This window comes from Macaca thibetana, chromosome 2 (assembly GCF_024542745.1).
Source record: "Macaca thibetana thibetana isolate TM-01 chromosome 2, ASM2454274v1, whole genome shotgun sequence".
In the NCBI taxonomy this organism is placed as follows: Eukaryota; Metazoa; Chordata; class Mammalia; order Primates; family Cercopithecidae; genus Macaca; species Macaca thibetana.
In genome coordinates this window covers 36,799,521-36,818,531 of record NC_065579.1, presented here as the reverse complement: position 1 = coordinate 36,818,531, position 19,011 = coordinate 36,799,521, and the positions used below count along the sequence as shown (strand labels likewise).

The following is a 19,011-nucleotide window of genomic DNA, read 5'->3' as shown; positions in this document are numbered from 1 at the left end:
ACTCTGACCAGATGATAGCCTAATGAATCTTTATTATAGTCTCTTTGAGTTGCAAAGTATCTTCGCAGAGTTGCTGGGGAAACAGGGCTAACTGCAGCTTCACAAGAAGTATCAGGTTGGTGCAGTAATTCCAGTTTTTTTTTCGTTAAAAGCAATGGCAAAAACTGCAATTTGCAATTTACTTTTGCTCCAACCTGATAGATAACCTAAAATGATAGACATATTCAGGGAAGGCATGCTGGAGGGGCATTTCGTTAGGCAGACATGTATCTTGAGATCCATGGTTGTGCTGAGCAGAATGGCTTGCATATTATAAGTGCGCTCTAAATGTTTATTGCAGGACCTTCCTATCTTAATTTTTGCTATGACTTTCTACAGATGTTTTGGTTACAATAGCAGATAGTAATATATTGTATTAGTAGCAATAAAAAGGCTACATAAAGACTTACGATCCTCATTGCCTGGATGTTACATATTTACATTTTTCAGTTTTCTGTATGGGCTCTTGAAATTGATAGAATACACTTTCATATATAAATGTTATAGATTATATAGCAGCCCTTTGTCATTTTGTGTGTGTGTGTGTGTGTGTGTGTGTGTGTGTGTGTGTGTGTGTGTTTTGTTTCAGAGACAGGGTCTCACTATGTTGCCCAGGCTGGCCTCAAACTCCTGGACTTTATTATGTATTTTTTAAAATCACCAGTTTTTGAAAATACAGACCTATTATGTGGGAAGTGGTCAGTTAAAAGATTTTGCATATTAAGGAAAGTTGGAGACTTGATTGGGCACTGCTGATCCTGTAGCTAAGAGAGACATTGAAAGATCTATCCTGCCATCTGGTTTCACTCTTCATGCTGAATTTCTATGTTTCATGTCTCCACTGCTGCAAAATTATAAGAACTAAGGCAGTGAGACTGAAATGTACCCAAGAGACAAGGTTTCTCCCCCCGAATAGACAAAACTGCATGCTTGAGCAGCATTACTTTGCAGTAATCTTGAACACAACAGTATTTGAACCTGTCATCTTCTTAGTGTTGTGTATTATTTAGAGAATATGGTGTAATGCTTCAAGTACTAGAGATTTCCCAGAAGTTGGATAAAAAGGAGGGATTGGGGAAGTAGAAGCAGCAAAATGTATTGTGATTAAATGAACTTAAACCAAATTTGATACTTTTTTTTTTTTTTGAGATGGAGTCTTGCTTTATCACCCAGGCTTTAGTGCAGTGGCGTAATCTTGACTCACTACAACCTCCGCCTTCCAGATTCAAGCAATTCTCCTGCCTCAGCCTCCTGAGTAACTGGGACTACAGGCATGCGTCACCATGCCAAGCTAATTTTGTACTTTTAGTAGAGACGAGGTTTCGCCACGTAGGCCAGACTGGTGTCGAACTCCTGACCTCTGGTCATCTGTCCGCCTTGGCCTCCAAAGTGCTGGTATTATAGGCGTGAGCTACCACACCTGGCCAATACTCCTTTCTAAGCTCTGAGCATGTTGGCACATTTGACTTGGTTTGCTCTTCCTTTGTCTGTAGGCCATTTGATATTGGACCATCATTGAAACAACCCTGTCTTTCTTCTTCTTTTCTAAAAAGCAATCTAATTGAGTGGCATGGGCTCTTTTTTTGAGAGATGATCCGTAGTTCCCTAACATATCTTTGTGTGAAGTTCAGGACAATTATCTGAGGTGTCTGAGCACTAGTACCTACATTTCTGAATAATTTTGATAAGCTGAACTTGCTTAATGATTTTGGAGATAGAAATGAAAGAAAAAATAGAGCTCTATAGGAGTTAGATTAAAATTTCAGTACGGAACATCATGAATTATTGTGGTCTCCATCAGGATTTTAGGCTGGTTACAATGGCTATGTGCATTTTATATGTATGGAAAAAGGAAATTTCTCATTGAAACTGACTTGTCAAATATTTCTCTCAAAAATTGTTTGCAGCATTAGTGCCAGCAGTAGTTCCCAAGGGCTGTCTCAGCCATCCACCCAGACGACTCAGTATCTGAGAGCTGACACACCCAACAATGCAACTCCTATCACCAGTAAGAGTTAATTTAATTCTAAAGCCAGTTTACTAAAGTTGTCTATGCTGCTTCCCAGTGGTCTTGCATGGTTAGTGTTCTTGTGAAACATGTTGTGTAAATCGTATCTAAAGCATGCAAAATGAGGTATGCTCTTCAACTTTTGCTTTCTAGAGCATTGAATGAAACATTCTAAAATTGAGGTGTCAGAAATGAAATTTAAGTTTGCTAGAAATGGTGTGGCTTTGGGGAGATTTCCATAGATTTATTATACTAAAAGGGCTACTAAGTCACTTCTGTAGAAATTCAAAAGGAAGATTTTCAGGTAACTATATTTAATTAACCATTGAGCTACATAAAGACAGAGACTTTAGATTGTGAGGAATTGTTTGATGGTCTTATGGGCCATGATAAAGACTACATTGTTTTTTAATCATAATAGGAAGTTATTCTCAACTGGAGAGTTGAGAATGTCGGATCTGATTTCCTTTTTTGGACTGGCATTTATTCTTTAGTAAAATAAGATGAAGAATATCTGTCCTCTACCCAGTGCCCTATTGTGGTTTTCTAGTACTGTCTCCCATGAAAAAGAACCAGGATTTTTTGGAGAAATGGCTGATTGCAGGTCTGGGTCAGGAAGTGAACAAGATAAGCCTGGGACATGTTGCTGAGTCAGATATCAAGGAAATAGCTAAGACTTGAAGAACTCCCACTGGCTAAAGATGGGACCATTCGATCATCAAAATGAATAATGACTATAATGAATTAAGATGTAAAATGTGTAAAAATGCACAAATTTGTAGCAATACCTTGTTTAACAAAATTGTTCATTATGAGAGGTAACTAAGGCTCCAATGAATACCTTACTCTACCAACTGACTACATGAACTGTATTTCAGGGTAACCAGATGGTGGTGGGTGAGAGAAAATGTTTCTTTACAGATGATTCTCAGCTAATAAATGTGGAAGGAATTATATAATTAGAAAAATCGCATGTGCAACTCCTGATGAAATAGTTGATTCAGAAAAAGATCATCAGTGATTAAAAGGAAAATGGGGAACTCTGCCATTGAGGGATGAGGCTGTCACCACCTGAATACACTGATGAACTCAGTGTTACTAAAAGTAGGGACCTAGATATTTTGTACCCAAGGATATTATGTACCATTCATGGAGCGTTCTTTTCTCTCCCTACTGCACCCCCTACAAGTTAACCTGGATCTAATCAAGGTTATAGACCTGACTTACAGTTTATAGGAAATACTACTTGAAGAAGTAGAAGCCAAACATTTTCCAGGGTAGCCGACCCAGTTTCTTCAATAAGACAGTGGCAAGAAAAAGGAGGGGGAGAATGCATAATGGAGTAAACGAAATTTAAGGGAAATAATAATAGCAGCTACTCTTCCCACTAATGAAGAAAGAAATATATGCTTTTTAGGAAATACGATAGATGTGAAAGTAGTTTAAGCTACTCAGAACAGGCACATCATTGCATTTGATATTTAGATCTCAATCTTGGCTCATTAGAATGGATTCTTAATTGTTATATATGACCTCAAAGAGGCAGGTAATTGTTGTTATATATGCTAAAATACTTTCTTAAAAAAGTCAAAGGGGCCGGGTATGGTGGCTCACGCCAGTAATCCCAGCACTTTGGGAGGCTGAGGCCGGCAGAACACGAGGTCAGGAGATCGAGACCATCCTGGCTAAGATAGTGAAACCCTGTCTCTACTAAAAATACAAAAAATTAGCTGGGCATGGTGACTTGCGCCTGTAGTCCCAGCTACTCGGGAAACTGAGGCAGGAGAATGGCGGGAACCCAGGAGGCGGAGCTTGCGGTGAGCCGAGATCGCGCCACTGCACTACAGCCTGGGCAACAGAGTGAGACTCCATCTCAATAAATAAATAAATAAATAAATAAAGTCAAAGGAAATAAATTTATCTTTTAAAGATTGTTGCCATCAATAAGAAATTTACTTGTTTGTAATTGTGGCCATTACCGTAAGGAACTAGATAATTTACTTACCATATATATGCTAAAAACAAACACTTTTTAAAAAGGTCAATAGAAATACATTTGTTTACAGATAGAAAAAGAGGAAGAAAAAATTATTTGAAGACATAGTAGCCAAGAATATTCTAAGATAACAGAGCGCAACAGATCACAGATCCAAGAAACTAAGAGAACTCCAAGTAGAATTAAACATAAACATTCGCATGTACTCCACACACCTAGATAGTCTATCACAGTCAAACTGCTGCCAATCAGTGGTTTCAGGTGGTGTCAGCCTACATCCTTTGTAAAGTTGCCCAAAACTTTTCATATGGTTCTCCTGACAACCATCGATGATCATTGCGTAGGTCCACTAATTTTGAGGGGAGGTTTCTTCCCAATATCTGCTAAAGCTAATAAATCATTAGAGATGCCATTGCAACTTCTACTTGCTAACACCAGATTTTCCTTTTATTCTAACATTTTTTTTCTTGAAGTGAAAACTAATTTGTAACTAAATTCTGTTTTTGCTGTCATTGAATTAAGAATGAATGGGAATTAAGGGAACTTAATAAATTTGAATCTCACAATGGTTTTGCTAGGATTACCAGAATAATTAAATTGATTATGTATTTTGTTTGTAAACAAAGCCTTTGCAGACAAAAATAACTTTTTGTTTGAAACTTTTTGTTTGTTCAAACAAACCAACTTTTCAAATGAGATGTTTGAAAAAAATCTTCATTTGAAAAGTTGGTTTGTTATGAGATTATATTAGAAAATCTTTTGGGAGAAAAACTGTCCATAAGAGGGATTAAATGAAATTTCACAGGTCAAGCTTGTTTCATTTGGCTAAAAGGCAATTGAAGTGGTGGTCATGGTAATGCTATTTTTAGGATTTCTTGTTGCAGTTTAGAATTTTAACATTTTGGAATAGTGTTGTGGTGGGCGAGAAGACATTTCTTTAACATTTAGTGTGGGCTTCAAATAACTCTCCTAGTTCATATATATGCCTGTTTCCTTTTATGATTCTTACACTCATTCCTGCGACTTGCGTCCTGAGGTTCTAACTGAACTAGTTGACCCCAATACCATAATAAGGGTATTTATATTGCTTGGTTTGGCTTTGTTGGCTCCTTAGGTTATCCTACCTTGCGGATAGAGAAGAACGACTTGAGAAGTGTCACTCTTCTGGAAGCCAAAGCCAAGGTGAAGGATATAGCAATATCCAGGGAGAGGATAACTCTAAAAGATGTACTCCAAGAAGGTATTTATTATCTCAAAGTCAGTTTTTTAAGTATGATTTAATGTTACCACTATAAACACTTTTTTCAAAAATTTAAAAACTTTCATCTCGTTTTGTGTCTAAGATAAGGATAAGAAGCAGTGTATGGTTTTTCTCTTACAAAATTATTTTTATTTTTTCTTTATACTTTAATGTGCCTTGTACAACTTTGGTACAGTTCTTTATTTTCAAGTATATTAAAGCATGTGTATTATTGTTTGCTATGTTTAAGGTGTATTATCTGTTTAGTTTTTATTTAAAATGATTACTACCTGGCAGGTCTCTTTGAAATATTCTAAGTTACCTTCTCTCTGACAGATGACTTAGGGGTTGTAGTGTAAGGAGTGGACATGGGCTTTGGTTTTGGTCCTAAATTCTAATCCCACATTTTATTCTCTGTGTGACTGGAGAAATCACATAATGTCTTCAGTCTCCAGCTTCCTCTTCTATAAATTTGGACTGCGTTGTCATCTCTTAGACTAGTTATAAAGATGAGATGAAATTAGGTACAGTAAATGAACTAACACATAATAGTGTTTGCCGGGTATTAGTATGCTTCCCTTCCCCTCTCACTGGGCCTTGCTTTCCTTTTTGAGTTGGAGGATGTTGATTAGGGAGATGCTGAAAGAAGAGGACAGAAATTAATAATAAAATACTGCACTGAGCTCTTCATGTTGTTAAATAGAGAATTACTTTTTTACTCCCACCGTAATTCAGCTTGGAATGCTTTGGATACTTTTGAGTCCTCCTTATGTATTCCTTTGCTGGTTGGGACACATTTAGGTCAATCACAACTAAGTCAGGTACTTAAATTGTCCCCACTAGCAAATGGTAATTAATGGAAGCAGATTTTCTGATATGTCTTAAAATGCATGATCGCCACTTGTTACAGTTGACTGATTTCTAAGCATAACTAGTTTGCAGATCTGTTTGCAATGTGAAGAGAGTAAGTAGACCAGGTAGCATTTCCTAAAGAATAAAAAAAAGAGAGATCAGTTAATAATGTTATGTTTGCAGTTTCTTTTGGGCTCTGAGTGGGATAGAATAGGCAATCTGTTGTAGTGGTATGGTTTGAGAAGAAGGAATTCTGAACCAGGTAGAGTTTTTCTTTTTTGGTCTTTTTAGGCCCATAGTAGTTTATTTTAAAATTCTTTTGATTTCAGAAAAGAAAATATGGTGGCTGATTAACATTTAAAAAGGTGGTCAGGTTCACTGGAAATCTGATAAATGCAAAGAAAACAATAGTTACATGCGATTTTTGTTTTACGTTAGACTGTGAAAAAGTAAAAATAATTTCTAGGTTGACGGGGGTATGGAGGAACACACACTCTTTTACGTTGCTGGTAGGAATGTGAATTGCTGTAACATTGTGGTAAAGTAATATGTACATACATATTTTTGTGTATGTTCCTTATATCCGTTGTTTTTAAGTATATGTAAATCTATGTTTGGCAGCAATATTTAAAAATGGGACTAGGTACTGGGAAGAGGAGACAGGAGATTTTGCAGCGCTGCAGTGCAAGAGAGTTACAAAGCTCAGTCAAGCAAGGTGAACTTGGGTGGAGAGAGAAGGGAGAACCTTTGTGAGGAAGACAGGTCAGGGTGTGTCGCTCTATGTATTGACTAGAGTGTTTGAAGGTATTTACTCAGCTTCAAGCAAAATGTCTTAAATTAAGATTATCCAAAGTCTTTTCTGCCTGGAGCATACAAGTTACTCTGTCTCTAGGCCCCAGTGAGACCTGATATATGGATACAGACAACTCCACCTCATAGAGCGAAAGGCATTAGAGCAAGCCTATTTGTATGCATGGCAGCCGCATCTAAGTGAAACTATTTGCAAGCTTATCTTTTAAATTGTGAAGGAAGGAAAGTAAACAATTTTCTAGTGAAAAAGAGTAAAATGAGATTGATTTTCAGTGATCATCTTGTTTGGGAGCTTTTTATGGGCAATTACAAAATTGGTAATAAAATCTAGGTGGATTTTCTTAGTTCATTTTTAATCACTCCTTCCCCAGCACCCCCAAAGGTCATAACTAACTTCTCTTATTACTATAAGAGTTTTTTGTTTTTGTTTTTGTTTTTTGAGACGGAGTCTCTCTCTGTTGCCCCGGCTGGAGTGCAGTGGCGCAATCTTGGCTCACTGCAAGCTCCACCTCCCAGGTTCACGCCATTTTCCTGTCTCAGCCTCCCAAGTAGCTGGGACAACAGGTGCCTGCCACTACGCCCAGCTAATTTTTTTGTATTTTTAGTAGAGACAGGGTTTCACCGTGTTAGCCAGGACGGTCTCGATCTCCTGACCTCGTGATCCACCCGCCTCGGCCTCCCAAAGTGCTGGGATTACAGGCATGAGCCACTGCGCCCAGCCTCTTCTCATGCTAAGAGTTTTTAGGAACACATTTTACTAGTGAACCGAGAGTCTAATTGGCTTGTCTGAGACCTTCTGAGGAGAGAGTGGTAGAAGGAATGGAACCTAGGACTGTCTGGATCCAAAACTTGTACCCCTTGGCCTTCCCTTGAAGCTACTTTTTAAGGCTCTGCAGTAGAGAGGAAAGTTCATTTTTGTCTTTTCGTCATTTCTCTGAGGCTAAGCCTAGAAACTCATAAATGCCATTGTGGATACTTCATTACTGAGCTCCAGTGCTCCTGGCTATATCATTAGTTTATTTAGTATAATTCAGAAAATTTTCATATACTTAGTTTAAATATGGTGTTTCTGAAAACAAGGTGTGTAATAGTTACAAAAAACTTTTAACAGTTGTTAAAACCAAAGATTTGGGTCTTTTTACTCTAGGGCTAGAATAATGTTGTTGATCACATATGCCCTTGTTATTTTTGTTTTATATTATATTGTGCCAGAAAGTTTCGTACTATAATTTTATGAAGGTTATATGATCTCATTAATTATTACTTTTCCTTTTAGGTACTTTTGGGCGTATTTTCCATGGGATTTTAATAGATGAAAAAGATCCAAATAAAGAAAAACAAGCATTTGTCAAAACAGTTAAAGGTAGGATCTTTTTTCCATAGTATTTCCGTGATGCTCTTCTGTCTCAGGTGGCTCATGCCAGCAAAATTCTATCTCAGTTCCCCAGTGTGTGCCATACCTTTTAAATCAATCCATGTTAATTTAGCTTAAAACAAAAATTATCTTATAGGAGCCTAATTGTTTTGGAAATTTGGGTGGTTCTCATTAGGTATAGAAAAACAGAAGTCTGCTAAATTAAGACATGAGACATTTGTTAGATATTACTCAGTTAATTGCAAGTCAAACTGCATCCACTTGATTTCATTGTTACTATATCTAATGTTGGTATACTTTTGCAGGTATAGCCATAGTTGGAATTGCTGGCCTAAGGGTGTGTACATTTAAAATTTTAATAGAGCCCAGGTGCAGTGCTTACACCTGTAATCCCAGCTACTCAGAAGGCTGAGGCGTGAGAATTGCTCAAATCCAGTAGGCGGAGGATGCAGTGAGCCGAGATCATGCCACTGCACTCCAGCCTGGGCGACAGAGTGAGACTCTGTCTCAAAAAAAAAAAAAAAAAATTAATAGATATTGTTAGATTGTCCTCTAAAAGATAGCACTGGTTTATATTGTCATGAACAGAATACCTGTTTTTACTAAATATTATTCTTTTGGGCCATCATTTGAAATGTGATACCTAATTTTTAATTTATTGATGTATATAAGTTATTTAATTAAAGATTCCCTATCGAGATACTACAGTGTTACTTATGCAGGCATATGGCTTATTTCCTATTACTGGTAGATTAGCAAGACTTTAAAAAATATTAGAATTGTAATTACAACAGATACTTGTAAAAGCTTAAATAATTCTGAATTAAGAGCTGCATGCAGTGGCTCGCAATTGTAATCTCAATGCTTTGGGAGGCTAAGGCAGGAGGATTGCTTGAGCCCATAGGTTCAAGATCAGCCTGGGCAATATAGCAAGACCCCTGTCTCTACAAAAAAAAAAAAAAAATTAGCTCGGTGTGGTAGCATATGCCTGTGTCTCAGCTACTCAGGAGGGTGAGGTAGGAGGATTGCTTGAGCCCAGGAATTCAAGGTTGCAGTGACCCCTGATCATGCCACTGTACTCCAGCCTAGGTGACAGAGCAAGATCCTGTTTTAATTTTAAAAAATGATAATAGTAATTCTGAAGTAAGTCTTATTTGCTTATTTAGAGAGAAAGAAAAATGTGATAATTTATAGGGTACTTAATGTCTGTCAGGTCTGATGTAAATTGAGAAGGCATAGTAATAATTTCTAAAAACAAATTTGGCACTTTGCCTTCAGAAACTGAAGGGAAGACTAAATTCAGTTCTGTGAGTAAAAAGTGATAAAATTTTACAGTTTATGAAGTTAATTTATAAGAATTGTTTCTAAATTTACTTAAAGGAATACATGGGAAGTACGAAGGGTTTATGTTTATTGTTTGTAAAAAGTTGGCTTGTGCCAATCTAACAAAAAATCTTTGGAATTGCTTTTAATTGAACAAAGTTGTTTGTTTAAGGCTGCTGCAAATACGTCCATACACACACACCTCTTTGATCTTGTCTAAATAAATGGTTTAACTTACTGTATCATTCAATATTTATTTTATTCATTCACCCCTTCCCAGCACCAAAAACACTTTTAAAGGGGAATATTTATGTTAGGTCCATCCCTTCTTGTCCTTTGACTGAGACTAAGTGTAAGTTAGGTCCCAGTAGGTTTTCTAACTGGGAGAGTTTACATATTACTTTTTGTAAATGTAAAATTTGAGCCATAAGGTTATTAAACAACAGCCTTTTGTTACTCTTTTCTCATTTTTTTTTTCCTAAGGAGTCTCCTTAATTCAAATATTTCTTCTGGGGTTTGTAAGTATTCTATAGACTGTGTGGAACTGAGCTATTATTGACTTGTTCTGAATTAAGGCAGGAGGTTTTTATACAAAGTTGGGTTGATTTAGGATTGGAAGGGGAGATAAAAGGAAATAATAGTGATAAGAAAACACAATGAGTATACTTGGACTGTTTCACGAGATAAGACTTCTCTTTCCGTATATGCTTGACCTGTAGTCACTGGTTGTTTCTATGCTTTACCTCTGTAATTATAATGTTCTTTGTGAGTTGTGCGGAAATAAGAGAAAGCACAGTGAGTCCTTATGGGGGACAGAGGGGAAGTGCGTTGACCAGGATACTTGCCTCGAATTTGTTAGAGAGATAGCACCACATGACTGTCTCTGAGATTGATTATTTTGGAATTCTGTTTTTAGATTTTGTTGTAGCCACATAGAGCTGACCAAAGTCTCACAAATCTGTATACTTTGTTACATGTTGCACAATTAGAAGTGTAGCATAAAATACAAAAAAAAAAAAAAGTGTTTTAGAAAGCACTGACCTTTGCCTTTAGGCATAAGTAGAAAATTGGAGTTTGACTTTTAAAAATATTCATAATTTTTTTTACAGAGACTTCATAGATACTCCAGTATAAATTTCTGGAGATTGAAATTAGCAGCCTGAATCTTACACAGTAAATATTGTGAAATTGAATTCCATAAAATAAGCGAATCAGTTTGGGTTTATTGGTATTAAATTCTTATTTTCTTTATTGTAGCTACTAAATTTTTATAGTTTTGTAAGTAAACAAGTGCTTGTTTTTAAAAATCATTTTGTGCATCCTTGTAACTTTTAGAATATATTTAATTAGTACCCTTTTCAAATGTATACATCTTGAAGATAGACCTTTCATTATGTAAAATTAAAAGACTATTGAGACTGGGAAAGGAATCCAAGAAAATGAGTTTTTCTTACTAAATGGATAAAAGTTATTTTATCTTCAATTGAGTTTTCTTAGATCATCATTCAAGCATCCTTTGCTTTAATAGAACATGCTTATCAAAATTAAAAACTTGAAAAAAGTAAGTACAAAATGACACATTCTGAAATTACCATTTGTTGTACTTAGATCTCCTTACCAGTTGAGGGAATAGTAAAGTCTTTTTAACTGGGCGGGGACCTACAACTATTACTAGTTTTCAGTCTTGAAAAGATCCTACTAGCCCCCAGTAGTCCTGGCCATAATTTCATTAGAAATTATTTAGGTTATAGAAAGAGTAATAAAGGCACATTCTGCCATTTACTAAGAAATCCCACAGCATTTTAAGCAGTTTGTAGACACGTAGAGTTTATTCCGGCACACATTGGTATGAAGCACCTTTTCCAAAGAAGTATCGAATGTTTCAGATCCTTGGCTTTTTGTCCACCCATTTTACATTCCTACAATAGTCTTAACTAAGAGAAGCTGCTTGGAAAGGGAACACTTAGTAGCAAGTAATGGAAGTGAAGCAAGAGAAGTGAAGTAGGAATGAGATTCCAATGGGTAGATGTGGAAGTAAATGAAATTTGAGATTTCTCAGCTTTGACAGTTCCACATTTAAAGACCAAATGTGACAATCATAGTATCTGAATTCAGTGGGATGGGTTTTATTGTTGGTTCAGCATTTTCGTAGGTGGGTCTAGAATATGAATCTTGGCTTTGCCAGTCTTTCATATTTCTTTCTGCCTCTTATTGCATTGGTCCGAAGCTTTATAAATTATTATTTAATTAATTTATTTATAGCCAGGGTCTCACTTTGTCGCCCAGGCTGGAGTGCAGTGGCGCAATCATAGCTCAACCTCCTGGGCTCAAGCAGTCCCCCTACCTCAACCTCCTGGGCTCAAGCAATCCCCCTACCTCAGCCACCTGAGTAGCTGGGACTACAGGTGTGCGCCACCACACCCTGCTTACTTTTTTTTTGTAGAGATGGGGTTTCACCATGTTGCCAGCCTGAGCTTTACAAATTGTTATTGCTGTTTTTACTACTGATGTAAAAATTCATTTTGGGTTTCTTTGAAAGGGTTTTTAAGAATAAATAGTATTTTATACTATTAAGTTTGTTTTAACATTTAAAAACTATTTTTTAAAATTCAAACTCACTTCTTATTTGTTTATTATTATTATTTTGGGAGACAGGGTCTTGCTCTGTTGCCCAGGCTGGACTGCAGTGTGGTGCAATCGTGGCTCACTGCAACCTTGACCTCCTTGGCTCAAGCATCCTCCAGCTTCAGCCCCCTCAGTGGGTGGGACTGCCAGTGTGTACCACCATGTCCAACTAATTAAAAAACTTTTTTTAATAGAGATGGGGGCTTGTTGTGTTCCAACTCAGGCTGGTCTTGAACTCCTGGCTTTAAGTGATCCCCCTGCTTCAGCCTCCCAAAGTGGTGGTATTACAGGTGTGAACCACTGCACCTGGCTGCATTTGCAATTTTATAATAAGAAATATTCTTTTCAAGTAGTGGAGAAATTCCTTTTTACTATTAAGGTTGTGTTCCCTATAAGATGAGGAATCCTTGTGGATTTGTACAAATATTTGAAGGCCTAAAAATTCCTTTGGAGATGTAGACTTAAAGATATTGGTAAATTGCATTATCATGTTTTTGTTTCAAAAACTTTGACCTAAAAGTTAATTTGTTCTGTTTTGCTACTTTGGACCAAAAACCGTAAGTTTAGAAGCTAAAAGTAAAATGGCATAATTCTAATTTTGGTTATCATATGAAAGTTAACTAATTTTTACTACTGTATTATTAGTTCTTTTTGTTTGTTTTTAACCACAGAGAAGTAAAAAGAAGCAAGCAACAGAATATGCCATAATCTCCAATCATAACTTTTGTAGTCATTTTATACCTGTAATGTTTGTTGGGTTAGAAAGTATAAACAGAATAGAAAACGTAAATTCTCCCATCTTGAAAAGTAGCCATCATACATAAACAATTCCTTAATATGTAAGAAATATTAGGATATGTAAACACAAGTTGTACCTTGTTTTTGAAATTTAATATACCTTAGAGATCTTCCTCTGTCAGTACATGTAGCCCTATCTCATTTTTTAAAAGTAGCCGCATAGTATCCCATTGTGTCAGTTTAATTAGTTCTTTGTTAATGGGTACTTTGGTGGTTGAGTTTTTTGCCACTGAACAGTGCTCTTGTTACATTATACGTAGATGAGCTTTTGTGACTATATCTGTTAACAGTGAGATTGATGATGCAAGGTATATCTGCATTTCAAAATTTTGTTACCTGTTGCTTTCTCTACCTATCCAAGGTACTATTGATGAGCCTGTTTTCTCACACTGTTGCCGAAACTCTCAATAGTAGATAGTGGAATTTTTTGTGTTTCAATTTGACAGGGGAAATGGCATCTACTGGTTTAATTTTCACTTCTTTACTTAGGACTGAGGCTATCAGTCGTTTTGTATTGTGTGTCATTTGTTTTTTTTTTTCTCAATAAACTGTGTGTTTATATCCTCTGCCTCTTTTTCAAATTTTTTCCTTATTGATTTATATGAGCTATTTAAATAGGAAAAAAGGAAGTTAGCAATATATATGCCTTATGTGTTGCATATATTTTTCCAGTATGTTATTGCATTTTCTGCTTTGTTTATGGAAACTTAATTGATTTTAATATAAAAATTTCTGGGAAAATTGACTTGTTTAATGAGACTGCAGTAGAATTTTTATCTAGATCTATTTAGATTTACCTGTAACTTATAATGAAAACCTACCTACCTTATAGTCCAAGATAATTATTTACTAATAGCAGAAAATGTTAATGCCATATATGTAGTATTATTATTCAAGACAATTTCTTTTCTTTATATATAGATCAAGCTTCTGAAATTCAGGTGACAATGATGCTCACTGAAAGCTGTAAGCTGCGAGGTCTTCATCACAGGTGAGAGGAGAAACCACCAGCATTTTGGTGTTGAGCGTGGCAACACTTGATGCTGCATCATTTTTATGTGCAGGACATTGTGATGACTTCTGAATTGAACGCTTTGTGGAATAGCTTAATTTTTTTTTTTCTGAATATAAAAGTGAAATGCATTCTCACTGTACAAAACTTAACAAAGTATAAAGAAAACAAAGAATAGTATGTAAGCCCACATCTAGATAATCATAGCTAATCTAGCTAATCTTCCCAGAAATAATTTATACATTTTATGTGCATATTTCCCTTTACAAAATAGGATGATTGTTTACATATGTTAAAAAATATTTGTTATGAGATTTTGAACGTATAGGACCTCAAAGTCAAGTACAATAAACATGAATAAATTTTCCTTCTAGATGCAATGATAGTTAACATTTTGCCATATTTTCTGTGTTGTGTATGTTTATGAGATTTATATCTCTAGATATTAGTATCTATATATTCGTGTATATAAATATTTCACCATAAATTAGACATCTGAGTACTTTTATTGCATATCCAGCATTTATTTTCAATAAAAAGAATATATTTTTCTTTATAATCATAATACCATTGTTGTCTTTGACAAAACTAACATGCTTCTTAATTTAACAAAACAGTGTATCTGACTTTTGATGTTGGCAACTGTAAATCCATATAGCCATTTAAAGAAGCTACATAGTGGTCCACTGAATGGACGTACAGCATTTTATTTAACTAATTTCTGGTATACAATCATTATGCCATGGCATGATTTAAAAAAAAATACTTATAGTTCTGTATGAAGACCTTTTTCTTTTTGTTTTTTCTTCTTTTTGAGACGGAGTCTCGCTCTGTCACCCAGGCCAGAGTGCGGTGGTGCATCTCAGCTCACTGCAATCTCCACCTCCCTGGTTCACACCGTTCTCCTACCTCAGCCTCTTGAGTAGCTGGGACTATAGGCGCCCCCTACCATGCCCGGCTAATTTTTTGTATTTTTAGTAGAGACGGGATTTCACCGTGTTAGCCAGGATGGTCTCGATCTCCTGACCTCGTAATCCACCCGCCTTGGCCTCCCAAAGTGCTGAGATTACAGGCGTGAGCCACTGCACCCGGCCATGAAGACCTTTTTTAAAAGCTTGATATTGGTGCTGTTCACAGAACTATAACAAAAACTTCTACCGTTTGAGCCAGAAACAGCTTAAATATAACATCATAATGTGTGACAGTATCAACATTAGAGCAAGTTTTTTTTAAAGCACTATGTAGAGTCAACATAATTTGTATGTCTGCTGAAAATTTGATCACATATGTTTAAAAATAGAACTGTAGTCATCCCTGTTGGAAGATGTTTATGGGCTTCTGAAAAAATACATTTTAATTTCTGTATAATTTAGACAGTTCCTTGAGTTCTGCTGAAAAATAAGGTGACTACCCAGAGTCTTACTCTTGAATTTGGTTATGTTTTGGTTCATATTCAAAAGAATTTGAGGACCTAAAAAGAATGTAGCCATAGTAAGATAAATAAAATGATAATGAAAATGAAACTGAGTTTTTGGGCATTGTGGTGGTAGAAAAGAAAACCAATAAGCCAGCAGTAAGGAGAACAAATATTTTTACTGTAACTGAACATAAAACATCTCCTAGCTTCTGGGCAACCAAGGGTGAAGGAAACGCTAAAAGTTGATAATCGCAGTAGCAGAAGGGAAGGAAACAGTTGGAATATTGTCCTTTTTGGCAGTGTTGAAAGTGCTTAATGGTCTATTACACTGACTCTAGGGAGAAGGGCCAAAGGTGTTTAATCCTAGTGTATACTGTTACCCTATTACTTAGGTACCTAGCCAATGTTTTTACCCCAGTGAAAGGTTTGCATCACCTCAGCACAGACATGAGTAGCAGGGATAAGTGTAGAGAAAGCCAGAATTTTCCCAAGAAACAGTTTTATATTCACTGTAGCCCTAAAGATGCCTTGGCTGAAAAATGCTCAGTGCAAGCATTTGCCGTGTTGTGTCTCATGCAGTTTTAGATTGTAAAGTTTTGCAGCATCCCACCAGGATGAATTAGTAGTCTCAGGAGGTCCTTAGGGGATGACATGACATACTAAATTGGGGTTATTTGATACTGGGCATTCAGTCTTGAGGAAAGTCTTGTAAAGGTAGGTTATAGCTTGATTATGCTTAATAGTTCTTCCTTCTATGAGGTGATAGCAGGACTCCTAGTTACAGTGAATAAAACACATTGTCAATATGTAGAAAGTATATTATTCTTTCCATTTGCTGTAGCAGTTCATTTCATTTTTAAGGTGACCAGGGCCTATCACACATTTGGTTTTGATCCCTGATATGTATAGACTATTCATAGCTATACTTATGTATTTGTTTGTTCATTCTTTTATTCTAATTCATTCAGTACCCATTTTGCACTTGGAACTGTGTTAGGTAGAAAGAATGAAAATGAAATGATCTTCAGAGATCATATTATAGAATTTATCAAGTAAACCCAATACATTCAGCAAGAAAAGACACCTGTTTTCAGATTTTACCTTTGTAGCTGGTTGTGGTATGTAATACAGCATGTTTGCTTCATGTTTTAACATTCCATGGTTAAGGATTTTACAAGTATTGAGGTGTTTTAAAGCATTTTGAAATCCTTTCTTTTCACACATTTTTCCCCTGGAATTTATGAAAATAATTTTATTATAAGTGAAAATAGCTGTATAAATAAAAGATATCAACCTATTCTAATTTCATTAGAAGTGCTTCGTGTCAAAGTACTCTTGAGCTATTTCTGCTTGTGGTTTGGCCCCTTCATTGGCCCAGGGATGCTTGATGGTGAACACTTCCACCAAATGCCTCACAGCTCTCCCTCTGCAAGCACCCTCAAAAAGACTGAGAATTAGAGGCAGTTCCTACATCAAGCCCCACAGAACCTACCCTTCCTCTACCTTCGTTCTTCTCTATAGCACCTCCTGCTTTCATTTACTCTTCTTAGAGATCCAGACCTTCCCCTTTATCCTCCTTTTCATTATAAAATGGGCAGAATAAAAAACAGCCATTTGTACTTTGAAACATTTTCATGAAGTTTGTTACCTCTACCAGTGGATTTTTAATCCTATGGTAGTGGAATAAAAGATTTGACCTCATCCAGCCAATCTAATGGATAAAATGCTTTAACTCTGCTAAATGAATTTCAGTCACAAAGAAAGAAACAGAAGTAATCTTTGGTGGGTTAAATAGATTGGGCAACAGTGTTTACCCTGAAATCATGGTATGCCCAAGTTAATCCTGAGTGTAAACCCGTAGTCATTTTGGTGTTCGTGGGAGTTGGTGGAAAGGGGCTCTGTAATCTCCCATGTGATCTCCCTTGCTCCTCTGGAGAGAAAGTCTAGTGGTCCGGGGGAATGCAAAGATTATTGAATCAGATGAAGATTGTATTTTTTCCTCCGTGTACTTGCTCTTTGTCCTTGGGAGGTTACCTAAACTTTCTCTCCCAGCGTGGATTTCCTTGCATATAAACTGGAACTCCTAATCGCTGCCACTCAAGTGGTTATAGAGAGATTGCCTGTTACAGGTTTACTGATCTCTAAGTCCTCATTTTCCCACCTCCTCAGGGTCAGTGCTTTCCATGTTAGCAACTTCTGCAAATATGAGGGGAGCACACAGCTTTGCCACTTGTGCATTGGTGATTGTGCCACGGTTTTATAACTGGGGTTTAAAAAGTGATACATGCTCAATTAAGATAATTTTTAGGAAATGCAGAAAACAAGGCTGAAATTATTTATAGTCTCACAACTTAAAGCAACTCAACTCTTTGCATATTTCTATGCAGACCTTTATTATTATTTTTTTCCATTTTTATAATTATCTTGCAAATGTGAATTTTGTATCTTTCTTATAAGATAAGCTTTTACTCATATTCTCATATCGTGACCAATTGTGACATATTATCCTGTTATTCTTTCATTACTTTTGAACATTCAAGCTGTTTGCTACTTTTTACTAATATCACATTAACTGTCCTTGTTCATTAACTAGTTTTATGTTTGATGATTTCCTTATTAAACATCCTTAGAAGCAGAATTTGCTAAGTTAAGGAGTAGGAATGTTTTAAGGCTATTTGTTACTGTTATTTGTTATTAAATGTTTGTTTTATATAGCATAGAATACAAAGTGTTGGGTGTAAAAATTGAGTTTACCTTAGTTTTTGTCTTCTAGCAATTTTTAGCTTAGTGGGGAAAATGATATAATTATGTAAAAAGTTATATAACCTTGGGAAAAATTAGCAGTTATTTCCAGATGTCAGTGGAGGAGGTATTATTAGACAATAGGATGAAATGTACGTATGTGTGCCATAGAAATTAAAATAGGAACAGGATTGTCCACTACATGCTTGGTTTTATTTTGCACATCACAGCAACCTTTTATGGTTGGTGGGGTCCCTGTGTTACAAGAATGGAAACCAAAGCCAAGAGACAGATGGTCACTCAGATAGTAACTGGTAAATCTAGGATTCAAAAATCTGATTCTAAATCCAGTGTGACCAGCTAAGGACTTTTTGGCTTTTGTGGCAGTTTCAGCCTTTTAGAGACCTTTTTGATGATCATATTCTTGACCACAGTCTGGATTGGGCCTTTTTTTTTTTTTCTTTTTCATGTGTGATATGGAGTAAATGGGATTTTATTATCATAATACACTCTTGGGCAAGTCAGTTTTTAGATGTCTCTGATGAATTGCCCTTTGGAGTAAAGATACGGTGTGGTTAGAGTGTGCCTTCAGAGAATCCAGCCCACGGGAAGCAACTTTGAGTTTATGACTTCGCCCTACCAAGAATGTGCATATATGGCGATATGTGCACATATATGGGGAACACTTAAGTCTGGTTTAAAATACAGAGCACTTATAGTTTTACATTTTTAATGGTAATCATGTTTTTAAGTATTTTGGGGATTTTGTTTTGT

The 19,011-nt window shown here is 36.1% G+C and overlaps 1 protein-coding gene across 2 annotated transcripts in view; it reads left to right on the top strand.

The window, feature by feature from the left end:
- Positions 1-19,011, top strand: part of RYK (receptor like tyrosine kinase) — a 91,040-nt gene that overhangs the window by 53,046 nt on the left and 18,983 nt on the right. Inside the window, exons 7-10 of one of the 2 annotated variants that reach the window (XM_050779622.1) lie at positions 1,947-2,047; positions 5,158-5,283; positions 8,222-8,308; positions 13,988-14,057. In XM_050779622.1, the coding sequence (XP_050635579.1) occupies positions 1,947-2,047; positions 5,158-5,283; positions 8,222-8,308; positions 13,988-14,057 (384 nt within the window). Of the gene's footprint in view, positions 1-1,946; positions 2,049-5,149; positions 5,284-8,221; positions 8,309-13,987; positions 14,058-19,011 lie in introns of both variants that reach the window. The other variant, XM_050779621.1, reaches the window with a different exon arrangement.